At 35.1% G+C, this 25,432-nt stretch overlaps 2 protein-coding genes across 2 annotated transcripts; one reads left to right on the forward strand and one right to left on the reverse strand.

Moving 5' to 3' along the window:
* Window positions 1-3,881: 3,881 nt before the first annotated feature.
* LOC120141439 (calcineurin B-like protein 3) lies at window positions 3,882-6,466 on the forward strand. Its single transcript, XM_039156303.1, has 9 exons — window positions 3,882-3,948; window positions 4,477-4,702; window positions 4,880-4,962; window positions 5,085-5,144; window positions 5,301-5,409; window positions 5,597-5,649; window positions 5,737-5,817; window positions 5,914-6,026; window positions 6,141-6,466. The coding sequence occupies exons 2-9, from the start codon at window positions 4,579-4,581 to the stop codon at window positions 6,196-6,198; spliced, it is 681 nt and encodes a 226-aa protein (XP_039012234.1). The 5' UTR covers window positions 3,882-3,948; window positions 4,477-4,578; the 3' UTR covers window positions 6,199-6,466.
* A 1,533-nt stretch (window positions 6,467-7,999) lies between these two features.
* Window positions 8,000-8,582, reverse strand: LOC120141421 (heat shock protein 90-2-like). Its single transcript, XM_039156298.1, has 2 exons — window positions 8,569-8,582; window positions 8,000-8,514 (listed from the first exon to the last, which is right to left on the reverse strand). Exons 1-2 carry the CDS (start codon window positions 8,580-8,582, stop codon window positions 8,118-8,120), a joined length of 411 nt encoding a protein of 136 aa, XP_039012229.1. The 3' UTR covers window positions 8,000-8,117.
* Between the last annotated feature and the right edge of the window lie 16,850 nt (window positions 8,583-25,432).

A 25,432-nucleotide genomic window follows, 5' to 3' on the forward strand; every position in this document is an offset into this window, starting at 1 on the left:
AAGTACGTGTCCAACATAGTAATGTTTAATTTTTAATGAGTTTTCTCAGTATACTCTACCATATTCTGAAATGGGTCGGATGTGGACATTCTAAGAAGAACCAAGAGTTGGAGCAACGTAAGAGATCACACCAAAAAAAAAAACTTCTTTTTGGCAATATTTACCGAAGGTTACTTGAGTGAGTTATTTGTACAGTGTTCCTCACCAGTAACCAGAAACTTACTCATGTATCATATATACTCTGGATGAGAACATTGAAACAGAGTTTTACCTCTATTTAATTACATTCAAGATTTGATATCAGCAATTTTATACATATGAAGGGTTAGAAATTGAAGTTCATGCATATTTTTACCCTGTCAACCATGCTAGTTTTTACTTGAACAATCAATAATTATTCTAATACTAAAACACAAAATAATAACAACGGTAGAACTTGCCCCCACTAAATAATAGTAACAATAATATGATTTGTTGTAATAGTATAAATTACTACATGTTATGTAATTTAAGCTTCGTTTGTACTGTGACAAAACTTTTCAAAGCAAAATTTATTCTCCTTGTTAATTTTTTAACGATGACTAATCAAAATAAAATTAAAACTAAACTTAGATATAGTTTCGGAAAAAAAAATAATTGCACAACCAAAATGAGATAAAAGTATAGTTGAATACTAAACATATAGTTTACCTAAAATCTATTTTAAAATTAATTGATTAGCCTTGTCAATTTATGTTAAGATAAATAAATTTAAAATGAGAAAATAACCTCAGTGACCAAAAATCCCAGATAATATACGATTTTGACCAACTTTTTTTGGATTTGCGAAAATGACCAACAAAATCGCAATGCGATCTCTAATTCGCATTGCGATTTTCCATTTCGCATTGCGATAGTCTACAGTTGTCGTTGCGATTTTGATTTTGTTTCTTAAGAATTTTCTCTAAAAAGATAGTATCCGCGCGGACGTGTCAAAGACACGTATTTCCACGTCCACGTCCACGTCCACGTCCACGTCCACGACCACGACCACGACCACGACCCGAGACGGACGGACAGCGGCGGCGGCGCGCGAGAGTCCCCCTTGTTCTCTATCACTCAACAAGGAAGTGGGAAAGCCAAGCCTTAAATACCATTCCCAATAGTGTTTCCAATACTATGTGGGATTTGAGCATTACCAACACTTGTTCCCAATACTATGTGGGATTGAGCCTTAAATAGTGATATTATTTTTGACTGTTTTGCTTAAAATTGCAATAATCGCGATTGATTGTAGATTGACTTTTAATTATGACATATTTAATCGTATAATACTAATGCAATTGGTTGTTGATTCAGTTGTTTTAAGGTGCATGATTGTTAATTGTTTCCTGAATAATCACATTGTATTGAAAACAATTGTTGGTAATGCTCAATCCCACATAGTATTGGAAACACTATTGAGAATGGTATTTAAGGCTTGGCTTTCCCACTTCCTTGTTGAGTGATAGAGAACAAGGGGGACTTTCGCGCGCCGCCGCCGCAGTCCGTCTCGGGTCGGGTCGGGTCGGGGTCGGGGTCGTGGTCGTAGTAATACGTGTCTTCGACACGTCCGCGCGGATACTATCTTTTTAGAGAAAATTCTTAAGAAACAAAATTTTTTTTTTTAACTATCATAACGAATTTGGAAAATCGCAACGATAACTGTAGACTATCGCAACGCGAACTGGAAAATCGCAACGCGAAATGGAAAATCGCAACGACAACTATAGACTTTCGCAACAACAACTGTAGACTATCGCAACGACAACTGTAGACTATCGCAACACGAACTGGAAAATCGCAACGCGAAATGAAAAATCGCAACGCGATTTTCAACTATCGCAACGCGAAATGGAAAATCGCAACGCGGTTTTCAACTATCGCAACGCGATTTTCAATTATCGCAACGCGAAATGCAACGCGAATTTGCGATAGTGGAGATCGCAATGCGAATTAGAGATCGCATTGCGATTTTGTTGGTCATTTTCGCAAATCCAAAAAAAGTTGTTCAAAATCGTATATTATCTGGGATTTTTGGTCACTGAGGTTATTTTCTCATTTTAAATTTATTTATTTTTATTCAAACCTTTAATATGTATGAGTGTAAATGAACATAGCGATCGGTGAACTGTTCGTGAATCATTCATTTATGTTCGTTTGTTAAGCTAAATAAACGAGTATGGACAAAATTTTTTATGTTTACCTAATAAATGAACGAACGCAATCAGAGATGTGTTCGATTCGTTTATGTTCATGAACGAGCTCGTTTAAAGCTTGTTTATGAGCTCATTTATAAGTTCGTTTATCGACTTGTTTATTTATGTTCATGAACAAGCTCCTTTATCCAGTTTTTCTTTTATTTTTTTACATTTTAAATATTGATGATGGTTGTGACTAAATTGAACACATGATAACAATTGAAATTTAAATTGTGAATTTTAAAGAATTTAAGCACTAATGGCGTAATTTTACCATTTTCTTTAGTTTGAAAGGGAAAAACTAAAAATTGAACATATAAACAAACGCTAAACAAACACTAAACAAATATTAAACGAACATGTTTGTGAACGTTAAATGAACATGTTCGTAGAGATGGAAAACGGACGGGACGAGTGATGATACCTCTTCTCTCATCCCTATACCCACTTAATATTTTCGTATCTACCATCTGCCCACCAGCCACGATGGGTAAAATATTTAAATCCACTCCTGCCCACGCGGATACATTCTCAAATTCATCCCCACACCCACCACCTAACTGGATACTCACCACCCATTATGTGACCGTTTATATCCACCCATACCCACTAATTTGATATAGAAAAAACGATATTATACCTTAACATTTGGTTAAATTACATGTTATGTCCAATAAAATCTTAAGATTTACAAAATAATCTCTAAAATCTTACCTAAATTCATAATGGTCTAAAATTTATATGGTGGGTAGTTAGTGGGCAAGCAGATCTGGGACGAGCGTTACAGTGCGGGTGGATGTGGGACGGATAATGTCTCAAACCCATCACCTACTCAATACCCACTAAATTTATACCAATCCATGCCCTAATTGGAGTGCGTATGGTGCGAAATCCACGAAATAGTACATGTTTGTAATCTCTACATGTTCGCGAACATATAAACGAGCTCGTTCACGAACATTAAGCGAATATGTTCGCGAACAATAAATAAACGAATACGAACACCTTCAAAAATAAATAAACGAATACGATACTAAAAATTTAAACGAACATGAACACCTTCAAAAATAAATAAACAAATATAATACTAAAAATTTAAACGAACATGAATCGAGCATAAATATTTTAAAAAATAAGTAAACGAACACGAATATAAACTTACACTCCCTATAATTATGTTCTTTGTTTACTTTCAAAAGAATATATATATATATATATAATATTTTATATTTTAATATTAATTAAGATTAAAACTATGATATAACATAAATTTGATTGATTTTACATTTTTTTATTAAATATGAAAAAAAATATTTTGATATGAAAAAAATTAAAATTGAATCTGACTAATTAAATTACAAATTACCATGATACCGATAAAGAATTCATTGGTGAATCAATAATACAATACGGCGCCGTAGTAGGTTCCCTTGTCCTGACGAGTGATGAAGCTGCTCTTGTCAAACGAAAAAAGCAACCTCCCTATCAAAGTATCAGCATCAGTTGCCACGTATTGTCAAATTTTGGTAAGTATCTATTTTTTATTTTATTTTATTTATATATACATTTTTATTTTCAATTAATTAATTAAAAATATTCTAATTTTTTTCCATGTCTGCGTATATATAAATCATTAAAATCTCCAGCTCACTCAATCGCCATCTCTATTTTAAGTCACTGCTGGTTTCACAGATTTCCCACTATACCCATTCACTCTCCCCAAGAAGAGGTAATAATTAACATATTTTTGGTTTCATAAATTCGTTTATTCCCTCTGTTTGTTTTTCGAGAAATTTGAGAAGAACGTATTTTGAAATCTTTGTTAGCTGAAAGAAAATAGTTTAATTTATAATTTTCCATGCTTTCGGTAGATCTTGATCAGGTTTGGTTAGATTGGATCCTGGTCATGTTCAATTTGTTATGAAGGCGTGATTTTTTAGGTTTGAATTGGGCTTCTTGATATATTTTTTTCTTTTCTTTATTGGAATCATCTGTTCGATATATATGCATATCTTTCCAAGTTCTAACTGTTGCAATTTCTTGAGAAAAATAAATCTTACTGATTTGTGATCAACCTGGACGTATGCGAAATTATTTAATTGTATGATTATTCTTATTTTTTCTCTCGTGTTCTGTATTTCTTGGTTTTTGAATTTGCTGTATGCATTGTCTGATTGTATTGATTATATGTAATGAGTGAAAAAGGGAGCATTACATAATTTTCCTCGGATATTTCATGGTTTCATTTGTGCAACAGATATTGTTTTGAGTTTGAGGACGCTAAGCACACTGATTTTCACAAATCAGGCTCGGACTTTTCGGTTTGAAGCATACAGATTTTGGTTGAAATCTTGGTTTCATGTTGCAGTGCTTAGACGGATTGAAGCATTTATTTGCTTCTGTATTACACTGTTGTGATATTGATTTGTACAAGCAACCCAAAGGTCTCGGGGATCCTGAACTTCTCGCAAGGGAGACAGTTTGTATGTTGTCAATTTTCATTTTCTTTTCTTTTTAGGTTATACTGTTAAGCTTTTACTCTATTGTTAGAATTTTAGCGTCTATGCTTTTCCATAATTTAACTTCTTCTTCGGATTTTGCCTATATTATTTTGGTAATTCATTTTACTGGAATTTGTTGTTTTGCTCACCCTGATGCAGTTAGTGTAAGTGAAATAGAAGCACTTTATGAACTCTTCAAGAAGATAAGCAGTGAGGTGATAGATGATGGGCTGATTAACAAGGTTTCTTTAATTACCTTTTTTGTACATTTTATTGTGAATCAATGCATTTTGTTATGTTTGTCGAGTTTTTGAACTTGGATGGTCCTTTTAGTATTTGCTTTTGTTTATATTCTATTTGGCAGGAGGAGTTTCAACTGGCCTTATTCAAAACAAACAAAAAGGAGAGCTTGTTTGCTGATCGGGTAATTTTTTTATTTCATGTTAGTTATTATTTTCTTTTCATTATTGAGAAAAGAATTCTTGTCAATCTCATCATGCCAGTTATTCGTAGTATTTTAGCACAAATTATTAGCTTCTTGTCTTGAGCTACATTCGACGTATTTCTGATTTCACTGCAGGTGTTTGACTTGTTTGATACAAAGCACAATGGAATTCTAGGTTTTGAAGAGTTTGCTCGTGCTCTTTCTGTCTTCCATCCAAATGCTCCTATTGACGATAAGATTGAGTGTATGTGCACAATATTTTAAGTTGTCTGCAACAAGTCCTCTATTTGCCTATTTGGCCATCACACTAATCGTTTTAACTTGTTGGTTGTATCTAGATAACTAGAAATAAAATTATGAACTTAAGCATGTCAGCTTGCAGTAACTAGGTGCTTTGTCTTCTCTCAATTATTATATTTTTTCATATGCAGTCTCTTTTCAACTATACGATCTCAAGCAGCAAGGTTACATTGAGAGACAGGAGGTGCGTGCTGTGATTTTGATTTGATCATTTTTGTTTGTTGTTTTCTTTTTCTCTATTTGTCTCTTTATATATATTTTTCATTTATAGGTTAAGCAAATGGTAGTGGCTACACTTGCCGAGTCTGGCATGAACCTTTCAGATGATGTTATAGAAAGTATAATTGACAAGGTAATAACTCAATCTAATTTAACTGAAGTTGTATTTCTTGTAATTTTTTTTCTTCTGTCTAGTTTCTACATGTTAAGTTTCGGATCCTTTTGACAGACTTTTGAGGAAGCTGATACAAAACATGATGGGAGGATTGATAAGGAAGAGTGGCGAAGTCTAGTTTTGCGACATCCATCCCTTCTGAAAAATATGACCCTGCAATACCTCAAGTAAGTTCCAAATATACTCTGTAGTGAGCGAAGTTATCAGCTGTGTTATCGTAAGACTTACGGAAAGTGATGTGTGCTCAACTTCAACTGTTATTTGATTGTTTCGTTGAACAGAGATATCACCACGACATTCCCGAGCTTTGTTTTCCACTCACAAGTCGATGATACCTGAAATCAGCAATTGGGATAAAGCTTTCATTTGGACTTATTTCATACGAGGCTTTGGTGGCAGATTCAAATATATGAATTGGAGAAGAGTGAGTCTCTGTGATGTTCTGGTTCATTGGTTAATTTTTTTTTCTTCTTCTTGTGTGCATCCATATTCAACCATTGAATATTCTGTTGGTTCTTCTTCTTAGTGATTTTGGTTAATTCCAGATGGTCTTAATGTAAAAAAGAATTGTGGGGCCATTTGAAAAGAATTTTTCAATTTCTATTCTGGAAATGGAAATCTTTGTTTGAGAATGTAAAAGTTGAATAAGGCAAATAAACAAATCAGTAGTAGTTTTAGTGAGATATCAAAATTGGTGGTTCTGATAAGTAACATTTTGAGGTTTTATTATGTTTCCAAAAAATTATGAGCTCGACTTTGGTCTTTTCCAAATATGAGCTCGATTTTGGATATATCTAGAATCGATCTTCTAATTTGCCAACCGGGAGCAGTTTCATGGTTTTTGTTGAATAGATCCATTGATTTAGCGGTATGTCTATTAGCCATGTACTCATAAACTAAAAGCCTATTGGATTTTTCAGTTAAAATCCGATCAAGCTTTCCAGATTGAAATAATGAATGCTCCCAATTGTCTAAACTCCAGTCATGAAGAACTTGTTAACCAAACCAAAGCCGACGAAATGCTTCACCACAACTTCAGAACCTGAATGTAAGTTTCCATGAAAAACAGACCCGAATCCATCTTCACCGAGCTTGATGCTAGAACTCTTTGTAACATTCTTCAACTATTCTCAAGAGAATCTAGTTGGCATTCCCCGGATGCTGTCTGGATAATCTTCCTCAACTTCTTGAAACCCTTTTCTAAATCCGAGGGGGGAAAAAGAAAGCGCAGATCAGGAACTCAGAAAACATAGCCCCGAGAGTTGAGCCCACAATAGTAGCGTATACTGAATAATCATTTGCTTGCGAGTGAAAACGTCTACAATAGAATTGGGAAGGATCTGAACCCATATAGACAGCGGATTCACCATCACCGTTATTTGCAAATGCATACATACCTTCTCTCGATTCATGTAGCAATCTACTGGCTCTCAGTTTCTGCCATGACACTAACCTTCGGCCACGGACTGAAATGTCTGTCAGCTGGTCGAATGACTGCCGAACAATGTGGTTGGTTTTTCAAGTGGCAAGAGGTTTCCCTCCGTGCTCAAGGTTAACCTCGATACGGACTTGCCTGTAGACCAAACCCAAGTATTGTTAGCATCTTTCAAGACAAATTTACCTTCAGAAGTGAGCTCCAACAGTGCCTGACCCTCGACTGGATTGTTCCTACGTACGAGAGGACCATACCAGTTGGGGTCGGGGAGATATCATACCCTAATTGATCACTACAGCTGGTGTTGAAGATGGAGACAGCTAGTAGGCAATTTTCAGCGTTACTGTCTGTGCAAAGTTAGATGAGGGAGCGTTTCGCCACGAATTCGGGCCAATCACAAACGATGGATAGGGTATGGTTTTAGCGTCATCCAAATTTGACGAGGGAATGATTAGTAAAATCAAATGCGAGCTCATTATAAAGTTGCTACAGGCATTCATGATCACAGTTCCTCTAAAGAGGCAATAGCTTTCCGTGGAGGAGTAAATTAGCTGCAACAATGGCGTCAAGCTTGACCGAACTTAAACTGCAAACTTCTCTTGATGGCAAAGATGATAATTTACTAAAATTTAGCAACTACTCCAGGCAGTTCACCTTATTAAAACTTGATTGCCAATAACAAAAGCACAATGAGCATTATGAAGAACTAAGAATCTATAATATTCCAAAATATAAGAACATTCAAAGTTCTACAGAATTCCCATGAAACATTAGAGCCAAAAGATGTTATCAGAATAAAATAAAACCATAACATTTTATAATATTAGTCGACTTCCTCCATCTTGGAGCCCTCGGCATCAACATAATCCAATGGAGGCATCTCAGAATCAACCTCAGCATCCCCTGCATCCTCATCAATGCTCAACCCGAGCTTCAACATCCTATGGATTCTGTTTCCAAAGGTGTTCAGGTCATCGAGACTGAACCCAAATGTGAGGAGAGCAGTCCCAAAGAGCAGAAGAACAAGGTCTTTCACAGACTTGTCGTTCTTATAAGTATCAGCTCTCTTTCTCAGCTCTTCCATGATTGGGTTCTCAGGATTGATCTCCATTGTCATGTTGCTCGACATATATCCAGCCATACTGTCATCTCTCAAAGCTTGGGCTTTCATAATTCTCTCCATGTTGGCAGTCCAACCGTGCTCACCTGTTACCAAACAGCTAATGAATAAAGAAATGCAATCCCTTCAAAAGAATCAGACGTATAAAACTAACAGAGTTATACACATAGTAATTGGATCTGTCCAATATATATATATATATATATATATATATATATTCCCATCATTTTTTTCTTTCTAGATATATTACAAAATGGAAGAAAAAAAGAATATTTAATTGATTTCCTAATTTCTTTCTTTCTAGATATATTACACAGTGGAAAATTAATTTCATGTTATTGCTTTAGTTAGACTAAATAAAGATACGCAAAGCACATTTTTAGGATCATTGGATAAGAGAAATTAAATGTTGAAATGAAATCCCTTCAAAAGTTTAGAACATAAAAAGTGGAGGATCACCATGAATGAAGAAATACAATCCCTTCAAAAGAATCAGACGTGGAAACTAACTAGTCTTCCGAAGGGAAAGAAGACAATTAGGTGCAAGTGGGTATATGCAAAGAAAGATGGATTTCCTGACAAGAATAACATCCGCTACAAAGCAAGATTGGTGGTTAAAGGCTACGCTCAAACGGAGGGAGTTGATTATAATGAAGTATTTTCTCCAGTTGTAAAACATTCCTCCATCAAAATTTAGTTTTTACTCAAAATTTGGTTTTAATCTTCAATGTTCTTTGACATTTACCCACTTAATTTACATTCCTTTCATTTTAATCCCTTAATTAATTTTTTTATATATATATACATACTTGCTAATTTTATTTTTAATTTATCACTTTTTTAATTTTTCTCTATTTATATACGTTATTACCCATATATATATATTTATTTTCTTTGCATTTTTATTATTACTATTATATTTATTATTATTTTTACTATTATATTTCCTTTATTCTACTTATTTATATTATATATGTATATTTTTTATTTATATTATTATATTTTTTACTTTCTCTTTCTTTTATTATTCTTGTATTATTACTTGTATTATTTTATATTATTTATTTTGTTATATATATATATATATATGCATATGTTCTTTTTAAATATTTTAGTTTTTATACCTATTATTAATATATATTTGGTTTTTTTTATTTTAAGTGTTATATTTTATAATATTATACATATATTTTTCTATTAATTTTCTATATTTTTTATTATCATTATATTATATTTATTTTCTTTTTTTATTGATATTATTGTTGTTATATATACATTTTACTATTATTATATATATATATATATATATATTCTACACAAGTTAATTATATCTACCTACTTTGTCCCCACCCTCATCATTTTTTCTTCCTGTCAATTATACTTCACCAAACCTTACTTTCTTTTCTTCCCTTTTCGGTGTGATTGTTTTTTTAACTACTTATTATCATTATTAGTATTGTTACTATATATATATATATATATTGTAATTATCTTTATTTGTTTTTTTACCATTATATGCGTATATGTTCTTTTCGTCATTTAATTTATTAATTTATATATATTTAGTTTTTTTATTTATTATATATATATATATATTATTCGTACTTTGTTATTATTATTATTTTTTATTTATTTTCTTTTTAATTTTCTTTTTTATATATATTTTATTATTTGTTTTTTTACTTATTATTTTATCTTTGCTTTCTTCATTTTATCATTTTACTTAATTTGTTTTCTTTTCATTTTAATTTAATTAATTAATTTCTTACCATTTTATCTAACATGGCTTTTTTACTTTCTTAAGGGTACATTTTCAATCAATCAAATGTAAGTTTTGGATCGTTATTTTACCTTTCAATTTAAACTTTCAACTTTCTTAATTAAAGACAACTGAAAATTACATAGTACCGAAAGGGCGGTTCAAGGGTGCTAATCCTTCCTTGACCGTAACCGACTCCCGGATCCGACATATCACTGGTAAGACGCAGATCAGGTAAGAAATAAGGTATTCGATAACCCACTTTTCGTAAAGTAAATGATCGGTGGCGACTCCCAATCTATTTTTCACGTCGAAGCCCAATTCCGGAGCACAACCGAAAGACGGTTACGACAGCTTGACGACTCCACTGGGGACACAGGTAAGTGAGTCAGGCTAAGGTAATTTCCAGTTGTCTTTTTAATGAAAAGGGTAAGTTTAAATTTTAAGATAACATTTTGATCCTTATTACTTACTTTTGATTATATTTTCGAGTAAATAGTTGTACTGATCGTTTTTTAATGATTTCAACCCTTAAGGATTTTTCATCCAAAGGCTCTATACCCGAGCTCCGAACCCGTTTTAAGTGGGGGTGAAAGCGACGCCTTCGTGTGAATTTATTCATCGTATGGGCCTAGCAAGTAACCTTCGGGATTCATATACCTTATGTCTTCGTGTGAATTTATTCTCCGTATGGGCGTAAGGGAATGTTTCCTCTCGAGTTTAACTTAGTCCACACAAGCCTGTGATGGGTTTAGGACTAAGGGTCTGGTAAGCCCAAGGGGGCACCGGCAAGGAGAACTCGAGTACCTTTTTTTTAGAACCTAAACCCGGAGACTATAAGGAGTTAGGGCCTACCCCAAAACCTCGTTTTAAACCCTAAGATGCCTAAATTATTTTCTGCTTTACTTTCTGTTCAAAACATGTGAACTAGAAATTTATGCGGTTAAGACTTGTTCAAAATCAACTTGCGGGATAGAGATCATGTCCGGGTAGAAATAATAAGCATGTGGGGTAGATATCATGTGGGGTAGGACTTTTATTTTCATGATTGCTTTGATTATTATCTTTACCTTACTAACTCTTTTCATTTTTTTTCCTCTCTTTTATTTTATTTCCATCATCTGCATCATTCAAAAGAGGTGTTGATCCACCAAAAAAATGTGTTCGTTAACCATAAATAATCTGCATTAATGGACAAAGGTGTTGTAATACAGGAGATTAAAAACCCCGAGGTACGACTATGGTCCGAGAAGACTCAGAAAGAAAAAGGAGACAATCTTCAAGGAAGTTATGTGTCAGAGCTTGTTAGCTATGCCTCTATCAGCCTAAAATAGAACAATGTGCAAGAACTTCGAGACATCTGTGACAGTTGGAAGAATGATCGAAAAAAGAAGTTCAGTCAGCGGTATGGTGACATTGCACTTTTGCTTCATGTTAAGACCGGTGAGCCCTTAATCAGAGCCTTGGTTTAATTCTGGAACCCGTGATACATTTGCTTCACTTTTAACCAAGAGGACATGGTACCTACCATCGAGGAGTATACTACACTATTGCACTGTGAAAGCATTAAAACTGGAGCGAGCCTACATCAAACACATCAAGAGTCAGCCTTTCAAGAATAGACTGGCCAAGATTGCAGGGGTTGATGAAAAGTGGGTGACTGACCGACTCCGAAACAAAGGTAACGGGCAAGGAATTGAGTGGATCCACATAAGGAAACTAATGAATGACCACCCTGATGAATGGAAGACTATAGACCTTTTTTGCACTAGGTCTGTATGGCTTGATCATCTTTCCGAAGATTTTGGGATGCATTGACGCAGTCGTGGTGGAACTGATTGAGCAACTTCCGAAACGAGTCAACCCAACACTAACCATCTTAGCCAAGACCATTCGGTCTCTCAACCATTTCCGAAGAGCTGGCGGATGTAGATTCATTGGATGTGTTCAGCTCCTTCAAGTCTGGATTCACAGCCACTTCTGAAAAACTAATAGGGTTGCCTACCGCCGATTTAGCACTACGTATTCACATTTGAGAGAGTTCATCACCATGAAATGGCTTGAAGGCGCTTCGAAGGAAAAATGGATGAATGTCTTCACACATCTTTAGGACCGGGATATTACTTGGAGAGCCCCCTGGTTGTTCCTCAGTGACGTTCTTTTCCGATTTGGGGATTTTGACACTATGTCCTTACTTGGACTTTGGGGTGTAGTTGGGTATGCTTCGTTGTTGACACTTAGATAGTATGGGGCACGTCAGTTTGTCCCAACAACATACAGATTATCTACATCAGAGTTTGTGTATCACGGTGATAGTTATAAGAAGAAGATCAAATAGATAGTCGAGTCATGGAAGAAAGTATCCTGGATAGGTGTTGTGGCTGCTAGAGATATGCTCACTCTGGATTATGTGGAATGACGAAGATTGAGAAATAATGATAACATCCCGGTGCCAGACTGTGAGGATACACGAACCATGAAGGAGCATCTCAGGCATGTCCCTTCTGAACTTGAGATAGCTAAGGCGGAGTTTGAAGCTGTGAAAAATGAGTTAAAGCAGAAGGTCAGAGAACTTGAAGTCGAGCGCTATCAGTGGAAGTTAGATGCCGACTCTCAGAAAGATCGAGCAGATAAACTGGAAAGAGAGAAGAAAAGAGACCGTTTTGAGCTCGAAGATTTGAGAAAGGGGTATCAAGATGCTGTCAAGGATAACTCCAAGTTGAAAGTGTCCTCTGAGTACTGGAAAGATGAAGCCCATAGCCTGAAAAGAAAATTCGAGGGGACTGATGAGAGAACTTGGAAGGAACAGATGAAGAATGCCGAAAGGCGCTTAGTAGACAGTCAGCATCAAAACCTACGACTGAGAATCCAAATGGCTGATCTGGAGAAACAACATGAGAGAGATGGTAAAACAATAGCTGAGTTAGAAGCTATTGTAGATGGATTCAAAAAGAAAGCGAGCGAGCTTCAGATAATGCCCTTCGACGGGGGTTTGCAGTGGCATTTCTGTTGGGAGCAAGCACAACAAAGGGTGAAGGCCAGAGACGCAGTCATCCAAGACTTCCTGGATCAAGTACAGAAGGCAGCTCACCATCTACATGGCCTGACAAGGGAAGCTGGAGTGGTTCGACAAGGCTTACTACCAGTGACAGATGAAAACAGAAGACTTGTCAACCTGCTGGAAGTTGTTCGGGGTCTAGAGGATTATCCGAATGTACCTTTGATTATTTTTATGTCTCTTACAAGATAAAACATTTTTGTCAAAATAAGGATTATTTATAATAATGGACATTTTTCTGGATAAATGCCTCGAACATTTCATGCATTTTTTTTCATTTTGCGTTTTGCATCTACATTTCATTTTTTTTTTCATAAACATGAAATTTCTTCATGGAGGATTCGATGAAGTGGTTTTAACCACATGACACCAAATGGAAGCAAGATTGTAACATCAAAAGAAAAAATTGAAAACAATACAGTGGGAGCCTGATCAGCTGATTATAGGACAAAGCATGCCAGGATGATCTAAGAAAAGAATCCCCATATCCTAATAGCTACGATGTTGAAGCTGTTAGCTGTTACCACATAAGAAGCCCCAAACATTCCTCTGAAAACTGTAAGGCGCTTGCCGAAGAAGGGGGCATGGCATATACCATTTGCACTTAGAGGATTGTTTTGTTTGAACACGTCTTTGATCTTTTATATTTGCTTAATCTTTTAAATGATTGAATTTATGATGTTTTCTAAGGTGGAGCAATTGAACAAATTTTAATCTTTAGTTCTTCGAATATTAAATGAATTAATGATTCTTTTAATTCTTCAAGAATTATAGATTTTTGACATATGAAAAGATTAGACCTTTCTTACCCTGTCTCAAACCCCAGAATAAAATACCTTGATTCTTTGCCCAAAACAACTCGTGGTCATTACCAAAAGACGAAATTTTGACATTACCTCCTTTTGAAATTCTTGAACAATTGGCTTTATCTTTTTGATACACTCATACCTTTCTTTGAGTCAATTAGATCACACCACTGTCTTTTTTAGACTAAAAAATAACCTTTCTTACCATTAAAACCCAAGGCATTGACTTGTTCATTTTAACATGAGTATTCTTCTAAAGAACCAACTTGGGGCATCTCGCGGGGAGCCTGAACATTGAGACATCTGGGAAAAAAGAAGAAGAATTCATTCAAAATAATTCTATCATACATTAATTACACTGTTTTCACGTGAATATAATTAATCTTGAAAATCTATCCCCCTGGGGATACCTCTTCTGTGAAGATTTACATGTATGAAATGATTAACGGCTTTCTTTCTTTATCCCTTCACAACAGGAGAAAAAATATATCCCTTGTGTCCCCTTTTGAGCCTGTAGTATTTTTCTTCTGATTCAACCCTAACCAAGGATCACCCTCCACATTGGGGGGGGGCAAGGTGGAAGAAATATGCTCACATGAACGAAGACATTGATTCAGATGAGATACCAAAAGGTGAACCAAAGGCCAAGTACGAAGATTCAATCAGAACAAAAAGGGCAAAAACAAAAAAGAAAAGAAGCAAAAAAGAACAAAAAGAAAGAACAAAAATCAAAAAGAAAAAGGGACAAAAAAGCACATGCAAAGATTCCCTAAAGACAAATGGTACATCAAGCTTCAAACTATGAGATTGATCAAGCACAATCATTCCCGAATCACTGAATCACTTCACTCGAAGATCATAGAGCATCAAGAGAGAGAAACATTTTGAACAAGATTGAAGGCATCAGAATGAATTGATCCTTGGTTCAACACCCTAAAACACTTGTTTGGGCCTATTTATCATTTTCTTTCATAACCATGAACCTTGGCCTACATTACGTGCCTTAAAAGTCCCTTCTAATCATACATGGATTTCTAAACAAAAGAGAATATCTTCATATTCATCCCCCCATCAGGATTAATCTTTGTTTGCAAAAAACAATGTAATTAATGCATGGTAGAGAAAAATAACAAAGGGGGGTTCAAGACGTAAATCCTGAATAACGTCTTGAAACCAAAAGAGGATTCGAGTTGAAAACCTGAAAAGGCGGCTCGAATATAAAAATTGTGTAACTGAGGCGATCACACAAATTCCTTGATACGACATCACACAACCCGAGTGTGACCACGAAGGTTGGGAGTCAGAGAACACTTCCAGTAGAGGAGCATGCAAGCTACCCCATCAAACCGTTGTGCATCAAATTCTAAACCTATGAGCATCACATGTCAAACCTTTGAGCATCAAATGCCAAACCTTTGACCAAACACAATAACCTGAGACTTTTTTATCATTTCCTTACTCAACCATTTCCCAAAGATAGCTTTGATCTTGGCACTTGTCAAATAGCTATAATTTATTGAAGGATTAACATTGTAATTAATTCTTTGATATCCAATGAACTCTAGTTTTATGATTCGTCTCAATTGTAAAACCGTGAAAGGGACAATATTTTCAAAACTTTTGATATTTTCAGAACTTTGAAAATAAAGGAAAAAACATTTTTTTCAAACAAGACAATCTCTCTAGAATGGATCTTGGTAAATGACATGTGACTCTTAGACACAAAACTCATGCTCAGAATCAATTCTGAAACAAAAAATGAGGAACATTTGGGGCATTTTTGAAGATTCAACATCAAATATTGGGGCATTTTTGGATATTGGGGCATCATTTGGGGATTCAACATCCTAATGCAAATTATCAGACCTTTTTCAGGAGATAAAATATAACCAATTTATGTTACATGCATCTTATGCATACATTTTAGAGCATCATATTTATCATTTTCCACATACATAATTTTTTGCAGCTTTTAGAGTCAAGTTTCGACTTCAAGACGAAGGATACTCGATTCAAAAACACCTTTAAAGATTCATGTTGGTTGTTTAACTCACCAGCAAGAAGCTACACTTCGACCAACTCGACAGATTGAAAGTTTCTCTCGAAACAACATAATTTGCTCGAGAGTGGAGTTCAACTTCACGAAGAAGGGACAGCTGCTTGTGAATAAACAGTTTCCCAATTTCAGAGTCAATTTCAACTTCACATTGAAGGATATTGGACTCAAGACAACGCAAGTTCAACTTCACGACGAAGGGACCGCTGGTTGTCAATAAACAACTTCCTAATTTCAGAGCTAATTTCAACTTCACAGCGAAGGATATTGGACTCAAGACAACGCAAGTTCAACTTCACGACGAAGGGACCGATGGTTGTCAACAAACAACTTCTCAATTTCAGAGCCAATTTCAACTTCACAATGAAGGATATTGGACTCCAGACAACACAAGTTCAACTTCACGATGAAGGGACCACTGGTTGTCAACAAATATTTTCCCAATTTCAGAGCCAATTTCAACTTCACATCGAAGGATATTGGACTCAAGACAACGCAAGTTCAACTTCACAATGAAGGGACCGCTGGTTGTTAACAAATAACTTCTCAATTTCATAGCCAATTTCAACTTCACAACGAAGGATATTGGACTCCAGACAACGCAAGTTCAACTTCACGACGAAGGGAGCGCTGGTTGTCAATAAAAAATTTCTCAATTTCAGAGCCAATTTCAACTTCACAGCGAAGGATATTGGACTCCAGACAACGCAAGTTTAACTTCACAACGAAGGGACCGCTGGTTGTCAATAAACGACTTCTCAATTTCAGAGCCAATTTCAACTTCACAACGAAGGATATTGGACTCCAGATAACGCAAGTTCAACTTCACGACGAAGGGACCGCTGGTTGTCAATAAATAATTTCCCAATTTCAGAGCCAATTTCAACTTCACAGCGAAGGATATTGGAGTCAAGACAACGCAAGTTCAACTTCACGACGAAGAGACCGCTGGTTGTCAATAAACAACTTCCCAATTTCAGAGCCAATTTCAACTTCACAGCGAATGATATTGGACTCCAGACAACGCAAGTTCAACTTCACGACGAAGGGACCGCTGGTTGTCAACAAACAACTTCTCAATTTCAGAGCCAATTTCAACTTTACAACGAAGGATATTGGACTCCAGACAACGCAAGTTCAACTTCACGACGAAGGGACCGCTAGTTGTCAATAAACAATTTCCCAATTTTAGAGCCAATTTCAACTTCACAGCGTAGGATATTGGACTCAAGACAACGCAAGTTCAACTTCACGATGAAGGGACCGCTGGTTGTCAATAAATAACTTCCCAATTTCAGAGCCAATTTCAACTTCACAGCGAAGGATATTGGACTCCAGACAACGCAAGTTCAACTTCACGACGAAGGGACCGCTGGTTGTCAACAAACAATTTCCAATTTCAGAGCCAATTTCAACTTCATAGCGAAGGATATTGGACTCAAGACAACGCAAGTTCAACTTCACGACGAAAGGACCGCTGGTTGTTAACAAACAACTTCTCAATTTTAGAGCCAATTTCAACTTCACAACGAAGGATATTGGACTCCAGACAACACAAGTTCAACTTCACGACGAAGGGACCGCTGGTTGTCAATAAACAATTTCCCAATTTCAGAGCCAATTTCAACTTCACAACGTAGGATATTGGACTCAAGACAACGCAAGTTCAACTTCACGACGAAGGGACCTCTGGTTGTCAATAAACAACTTCCCAATTTCAGAGCCAATTTCAACTTCTCAGTGAAGGATCTTGGACCCAAGACAACACAAGCTCAACTTCACGACGAAGGGGCGGCTGATTGTCAATAAAATTTCATTCAGAGTTAATTTCAACTTCACACCGAAGGATATTGGACTCGAGACAACACAAGTTCAACTTCACAACGAAGGGACGGCTGGTTGTCAACAAATAATTTCCCGGTTCCAGAGCCAATTTCAACTTCACGACGGAGGATATTGGACTCAGAACAATGCTACTTACTTGGATTTCAACTTCACGACAAAGGATATCCAATTTCAGGCTCAACTTCACGACGAAGGGGCCACCCGCGGTTTCAACTTCACGACGAAGGGAATCATGCACACAAGCACCATCCATCTTTAGATTGGATTTCAACTTCACGACGAAGGATATCCAAATCAAAGAAGGAGTATCTGTCAACAAAGACCTTCGAGTTCGACTACGCTCAGCTCCAAGGCATATCATTTACAGCATAACTCAAGGCTAGAAGGGTTATCTGCCATCAAAATTGTCGAGTTCGATTCCATTCAGCTCGATGACACATCAATCGCACTACTTTCCAGTTGCAGTCGAGGCTTTCAAGTCTAGAAGAGGACCTGGGTTAACCGTGCTTTAGTGACAAACAACCATTTTCAAGCAAAAGCTATCTGTCAATGAAGATTTCTCAGTTCGATTCCGATCCAAGGTCTTTAAACCGAGAAGAAGACCGAAGGGGCAACGAGAAGCCACGTGCTGATTCAAATTCCGAACTACGGCTTCAATTTATATCATTTCAAGATGAACTCGGCTTCACAAACGGAGGAGTCATCCGTAACTCAATTCGACAAGGAGTTATTGAAATATCAGAGTCAATTTTCAACGATTCCGATCCAAGGTCTTTAAACCGAGAAGAAGACCGAAGGGCAACGAGAAGCCACGTGCTGATTCAAATTCCGAACTACGGCTTCAATTTCATATCATTTCAAGATGAACTCGGCTTCACAACGGAGGAGTCATCCGTAACTCAATTCGACAAGGAGTTATTGAAATATCAGAGTCAATTTTCAACTCCACCGAACGAAAATTGTGTCTTTTAATCTTTGCCCTGTCCCCGTTACACGACTATAGGCAAAGAGGGGCAACTGTCAACACACCTTTTCGTCCTACTAGGATTCAAACTCCTAAAAATAGGATAGAATTTTGCTAGGATTCAAACTCCTAAAAATAGGATAGAGTTCTACTATGATTTAAACTCCTAAAGATAGGATCCACAAGGACTATAAATAGCCATTGTAACTCACTATTATAACACACGATTTACAGACAAAATACAGAGGAAAACACGGAAAATACAAAGGCAAAGCTATTGTAAACGATTCGAAGTAATAAAGGTGAAAGCTTTTTTTTATCTTTCGTTTGTTTCTCTTTACTCTTCACTTTCATGCGTTGTTAATCGTGTTTTCTTTGGAGAACCCCAAAGACAAATGTTTTAGCCGATGACCCAGAGGGAGTTTTTTTGAAACATTGATTTCAGATCTACGCTCCCTAGAGGCTATTTCGCAAAAAACAAATTACATTTTTGGAATGAGAGTACGTAAATCTATCAAAAAAATGAAAACTTATTTTAATTTTGCTGGTTTTAATCTTCAATGTTTTTTGACATTTACCCACTTAATTTACATTCCTTTCATTAATCCCTTAATTAGTTTTATATATATACATACTTGCTAATTTATTTTAATTATCACTTTTTTAATTTTTCTTTTATATACGTTATTACCCATATATATATTTATTTTCTTTACATTTTTATTATTACTATTATATTTATTATTATTTTACTATTATATTTCCTTTTATTCTACTTATTATATTATATGTATATTTTTTATTTTATTATTATTATATTTTTTACTTTCTCTTTCTTTTATTATTCTTGTATTATACTTGTATTATTTTTATAATTTATTTTGTATATATATATTATTATTTTGTTATATAATATATATGCGTATGTTCTTTTTAAATATTTAGTTTTTTATACCTATTATTAATATATTTGGTTTTTTTTTTTATTTTAAGTGTTATATTTTATAATATATACATATATTTTTCTATTAATTTCTATATTTTTTTATATCATTATTATATTTATTTTTTTTTATTGATATTATTGTTGTTATATATACATTTACTATTATATATATATTCTACACAAGTTAATTATATACTACTTTGTCCCCACCCCTCATCATTTTTTCTTTCTGTCAATTATACTTCACCAAACCTTACTTTCTTTTTCCCTTTTCGGTGTGATGTTTTTTAACTACTTATCATTATTAGTATTGTTACTATATATATATATTGTAATTATCTTATTTGTTTTTTTTACCATTATGTGTATATGTTCTTTCGTCATTTAATTTATTAATTTATATATATTTACTTTTTTATTTATTATATATATTATTCGTACTTTGTTATTATTATTTTGTTTTATTATTTTCTTTTCTTTTCTTTTTTATATATATTTTATTATTTGTTTTTTTACTTATTATTTTATCTTTGCTTTCTTCATTTTATCATTTTACTTAATTTGTTTTCTTTTCATTTTAATTTAATTAATTAATTTCTTACCATTTTATCTAACATGGCTTTTTTACTTTCTTAAGGGTACATTTTCAATCAATCAAATGTAAGTTTTGGATCGTTATTTTACCTTTCAATTTAAACTTTCAACTTTCTTAATTAAAGACAACTGGAAATTACATAGTACCGAAAGGGCGGTTCAAGGGTGCTAATCCTTTCTTGACCGTAACCGACTCCCAGATCCGACATATCACTGGTAAGACGCATATCAGGTAAGAAATAAGGTATTCGATCAACCCACTTTTCGTAAAGTAAATGATCGGTGGCGACTCCCAATCCATTTTTCACGTCGAAGCCCAATTCCGGAGCACATCCGAAAGACGGTTACGACACACAGATATAAGCATTCTTCTATATTAAAGGTTATTTGTACTCTTTCTCTCTCTTTGTAATATTTCCTCTATTAGTGAAATATTATTTTAGTAGTGTTCGATGACGTAGGCATAATTTTGGCATAACCTCGTTAAATTTTGGTGTTCTCTTTTATGTCTATTTAATAGCTATTGTCGGGTATAGTTGTTGTTAATTATTGTCCTATTAAAATTACTTGTCTTGGTAGTACTGTCTAAGGATAGTGGGTTTTAAGAGGGACCATTATGACCCCTCCACTCTTTCCTGGGAATCTATCTTGGGGTGATTTTTAGTACAATCGTTTTCACACTAGTCACCTATATAATAATTTTCAAGGTGAATTTGTTATTTTTAGTGGAAATTAACCCGAATTCCACAATACACATTGTCGTAGCTCATTCAACTTGAGACAATGTTATGGTTGTTGAAACCAGTTGTTGGTCTTACTGTAAGCTAGATACGTGAAGAAAATGTTTTAGCCTATGATAGAAAAGAAGAAGAAAATATCAATTGCATTGGTATTGAATGTCTAATATCAGTTACACTCTCGCATCCATCTTCTTCGTACATCGGAAACAGTCATCCATTAGACACTACTACTTAACCACTTCCGTCAAAATCATCACGAACCCACAAATTTCCCCAAAAACACCAAGCCCAATCATTATTCCTCATTCACCCGAATTACCATTGAGCTAAATTCCCACCACAACTCACTAATAATTATCATCATCCTTAGTAGACCACCACCATTAGAGTATAAACACGAGATCCTCACAACAACTCGAAAAACCACATATTTTTTTCTTAATGAAATAATATCAAATTATGATTGAACTTCATCTCAAATTTCAATTCACAAAATAATTTAATAAAAATTATTTTTTTAAAATAATAACAAAAATAATCGGAATTTAAAAATAGTATAAAAATATTTAAAGAAGAAGAAAAAAAAAAGAAATATATTGATCGACTCAAAACCAAGATTTTTAACAAATCATCAATAATATCTTATTTAAAAATGGTTGAACTTTTTTTAGAGTTTGTTTAGAGATATTTAAATTATTTTTGATGAATTTAAATCATTAGAATGGAAGATGAGAATGACATTGATTCATAAATAATAATGAATATGATTTTTTTCCCTCTAAGACTTCGTCTTGATTAATTTAGACTGATCCAAGTTAATACACTTGATTTTGATGGACAAATCTTCTAACAAGGATTTTCTGCATACACAAGACTTAAATCTAAAATCTTACGTAAGTGATATTAAACTACTTACCATTTGAATAAACTTGTTGGTTTGAATATAATTTCTTTAATAGAAAATAACTTCAGTGACCGAAAATGCCTTATAATATACGATTTTAACCAACTTTTTTTGGATTTACGAAAATGACCAACAAATTCGCAACGCAATCTCGAATTCGCAACGCGAACTCCAATTTCACAACTCAGTTTCCAAATTCGCAACGCGAATATGTAAATCGCAACGAGAATTTGTATTTCGCAACACAGAAGTCAAATTCGCAACACATAAGTCAAATTCACAAAGCGCGTTTATTTTCGAATTCGAAACACAATATTTATTTCGCAACACAAATATAAACAATATAATCGCAAATCATAACCTAAAACCCTAAATCACAACTCAGTCACATCTCCATCTCTCACTCTTTACGGCAACATCCGTCCCCATCTCCGACAAAATCCGCCCCCATCTCCAGCGAAATCCATCTATCTCCATCTCTCAGAGCCACCCTCACAACCATTCACGGTCAGAAATAGAAAATCAACCACCGAGGGTTAGTTTTTTAATTATTTTTATTTTGAAAATTTTGTATTATTTTTAGATTTTTCATATTTAAATTGATGATAAATTTACTGGTAATTTCAGTAATATATTAACCATTTCACTTAGATTGCTTAGTAAATTCATTCGGTTGCTACCAATACTGCTAAACTATTTCATTTTCGTGTTGCAATTTTAAGTTTCAAATAGTCTTCTGCAAATTGAAACTTGAATGAATTGCATTACTTCAACCAAAAAACAAAGACAAATACTAACTTCACAATGTTATCTAATGCATTTTGTGAACTATGATAGAATAATAACTTGGGTGAATATCGTGCAAGTTTGAAACATATTTGACTTTGTTTTCACTGTTTAATATCATGTCTGTTTATAGTGTATAATTTGTAGTTTTTGGTATATCTAACTTGGTATGCTTATTGTTTTTGTAGAATTTTTTTTGGCTTCATTGACCTTAAGGAATAAATTAAGCCTAGTCACTACAATTGCGTCGACGCTTACACCTGTACAAAGAAAATTATTTGAGGATACTTGCTTCGGGCCATGGCTGAAAGTACAACATCCGGGTAAGGATGCTATGTTGACCCATTTGTTTCTTCAGACCATGACTAACGATCTACCCGAGAGGATACAACGTGGTGATGAAGAGATATGGTTTCATTTTCCTCCGGCGTATACTTGTTTTGGGCGGGAGGAGTTTTGCTTAATCACTGGTCTACGTTTCAGACACGATGATGTAGGTCGGTACACTAGTCATATCGCCCGCCCATCATGGTTATCTCGGGTTTTTCCTGAGCTGGCAAAGGCGAAGCCGAGTTTACACGTCGACGACTTGAAGAGATTATTTATTAAAGATGGTTTTACTCGGATGGATGATCTCGATGTTGTCCGAGTATGCCATTTATTACTTTTGCATGCCGGCTTTTTAGGCAAAGAGGCCAGACAACCTATTTCTGAGGACCTAATATTATTGGTAGAGGACCTAAATGCATGAAACTTGTTTCTGTGGAGTTCATATCTATGGAAAGCTACCTGGAAAAAGTTGTCGTGGTTCCAAATATACTTTGACAGACTTTATTTGGGCATTTAAGGTAAGAATTTCTATATAATGTTTCCAAAATTATAATTAATTGTTTAACAATTACTAATGTTTGTGTATTATATTGTTTGTAGATTTGGATATTTGAGGCTTTTCCCAGCATGCAGACATATGCAATTAAAAATTCAAATGATATTCCTAGGGTTATTTCCTGGAGGAGGATCCGACTGTTGGATTGGGAAGAGTTACTACCATATACGACGATAAATGATGTAAGTTAACACAAATACTACCATTTATAAACAAATTATTACTAGTAGACATTTAACTTTGTTTGAGCTTTTATATTGTTAGGAGGCCAACTATCTATTATAGAGGCTGACACCCACATAGGCTGAGCTTGCCATTGATTAGTGGCAAGCTAGTAAGCATTTTTTTGATGGCACGGATGATGAGCAGCCCCCACTTCGAGAGCCATCACCTCACCCAGAGCCATCACCTTATCGAGCCGATTATACACCTCCACAACGAGAGCCATCATATATTCAATCACATCATCGAGCCTCTTCTCCACCATCACCTCATGATAGGCGACCGACAAAGATGCCACGATATTTATCTCCCTGTTCTCCAACTCCACGGGATGAGTTAGGGGAGTTACGTGATGAGGTCAATGCTTTGCGTGAGGAGGTTGGTACTTTACGTGAAGACAATGATGCATGGCGTAATGAGGTACGGTCTTTACGTGGTGAGGTAGAGGTTTTACGCGATGACAATGGTGCTTTACGTAGTGAGGTATCTACTTTACGTGATGAGGTAGCCGCTCTACGTGAGATTGTTGCATCATTGCAGAATGAGGTTCATACTCTACGCAATGAGGTAAGTTTAATTAATACTATACTAAAAATGCAAATAACCTTTTTTCGGCATTATTTATTTGTTTATTTACTGATTTATGTATTAATTTATTTTTAGCGGCCCGATAAGGTAGATGCTTTACGTCAGATTTTTCTTGCATGATGGGGTTCACGCATCAGACATCGTGCACATGCCATTACGTCTCTATTCACCCCAATAGTGCTAAGACTCCATAAGAAGAAGCCCGAAGCACTTGTCATCGTTCAAGAGGCCTCTCCTATCGTTCAAGAGGCCCCTATCATACTTCAAGAGGCCCCTGTCATCGTTCAAGAAGTCCCTCCCACCGTTCGAGAGCCCGATTCACATGGCATAATATGTCGACATATTGATAAACCCCCTCACGTGCCCGACATGATGGATGAGAGTTGGCTTTCGTATGAGTTACCGGTCAGTACCATTCTGGTATCTGAAGTGGAGAGAAGAACACTACCAGACACAATTCTAGATAATGTCCTTTGGGATAAGACCGCATTTGATTTTTATCTACATGAGCGGAGCCAGGGGTGTTACGCTGACATATGTAAACTTGACGATGATATGCATTTGTTTCTTGATCGGTCTTGGTGGGGTGTGTTATTAGGGGTTGAAGACAATGGCTATTCGACGGGGGGGGGGGTAAGTCTTATATTCTTCTTATATTGCATTTTGATTAATTTTTTTAAATTTATGAAATTCACTAATATATGTATTTTTTTAGAAAACAGCATATTGATGCATGGGTGTCACGTCTTCTGATAATAAGGAAATTGAAGAAAATAAAAATACGCGATGGACTATTATGCCGACGTGTTTTCACGTAGCTCACTTGAAGGATCAGAGAGACACTTCATATGTGTTGAGTAATGG

Source organism: Hibiscus syriacus, unplaced genomic scaffold (genome assembly GCF_006381635.1).
Source record: "Hibiscus syriacus cultivar Baekdansim isolate YM2019G1 unplaced genomic scaffold, ASM638163v2 tig00110809_pilon, whole genome shotgun sequence".
Classification (NCBI taxonomy): domain Eukaryota; kingdom Viridiplantae; phylum Streptophyta; class Magnoliopsida; order Malvales; family Malvaceae; genus Hibiscus; species Hibiscus syriacus.

Excerpts from the sequence above, each read along its gene's own strand:
- LOC120141439 (XM_039156303.1), top strand. The coding sequence starts at position 4,579 with ATGTTGCAGTGCTTAGACGGATTGAAGCATTTATTTGCTTCTGTATTA. Across the intron at positions 4,963-5,084 it reads ATGATGGGCTGATTAACAAG|GAGGAGTTTCAACTGGCCTT; the intron begins GTTTCTTTAATT and ends TCTATTTGGCAG. Across the intron at positions 5,818-5,913 it reads TAGAAAGTATAATTGACAAG|ACTTTTGAGGAAGCTGATAC; the intron begins GTAATAACTCAA and ends TCCTTTTGACAG.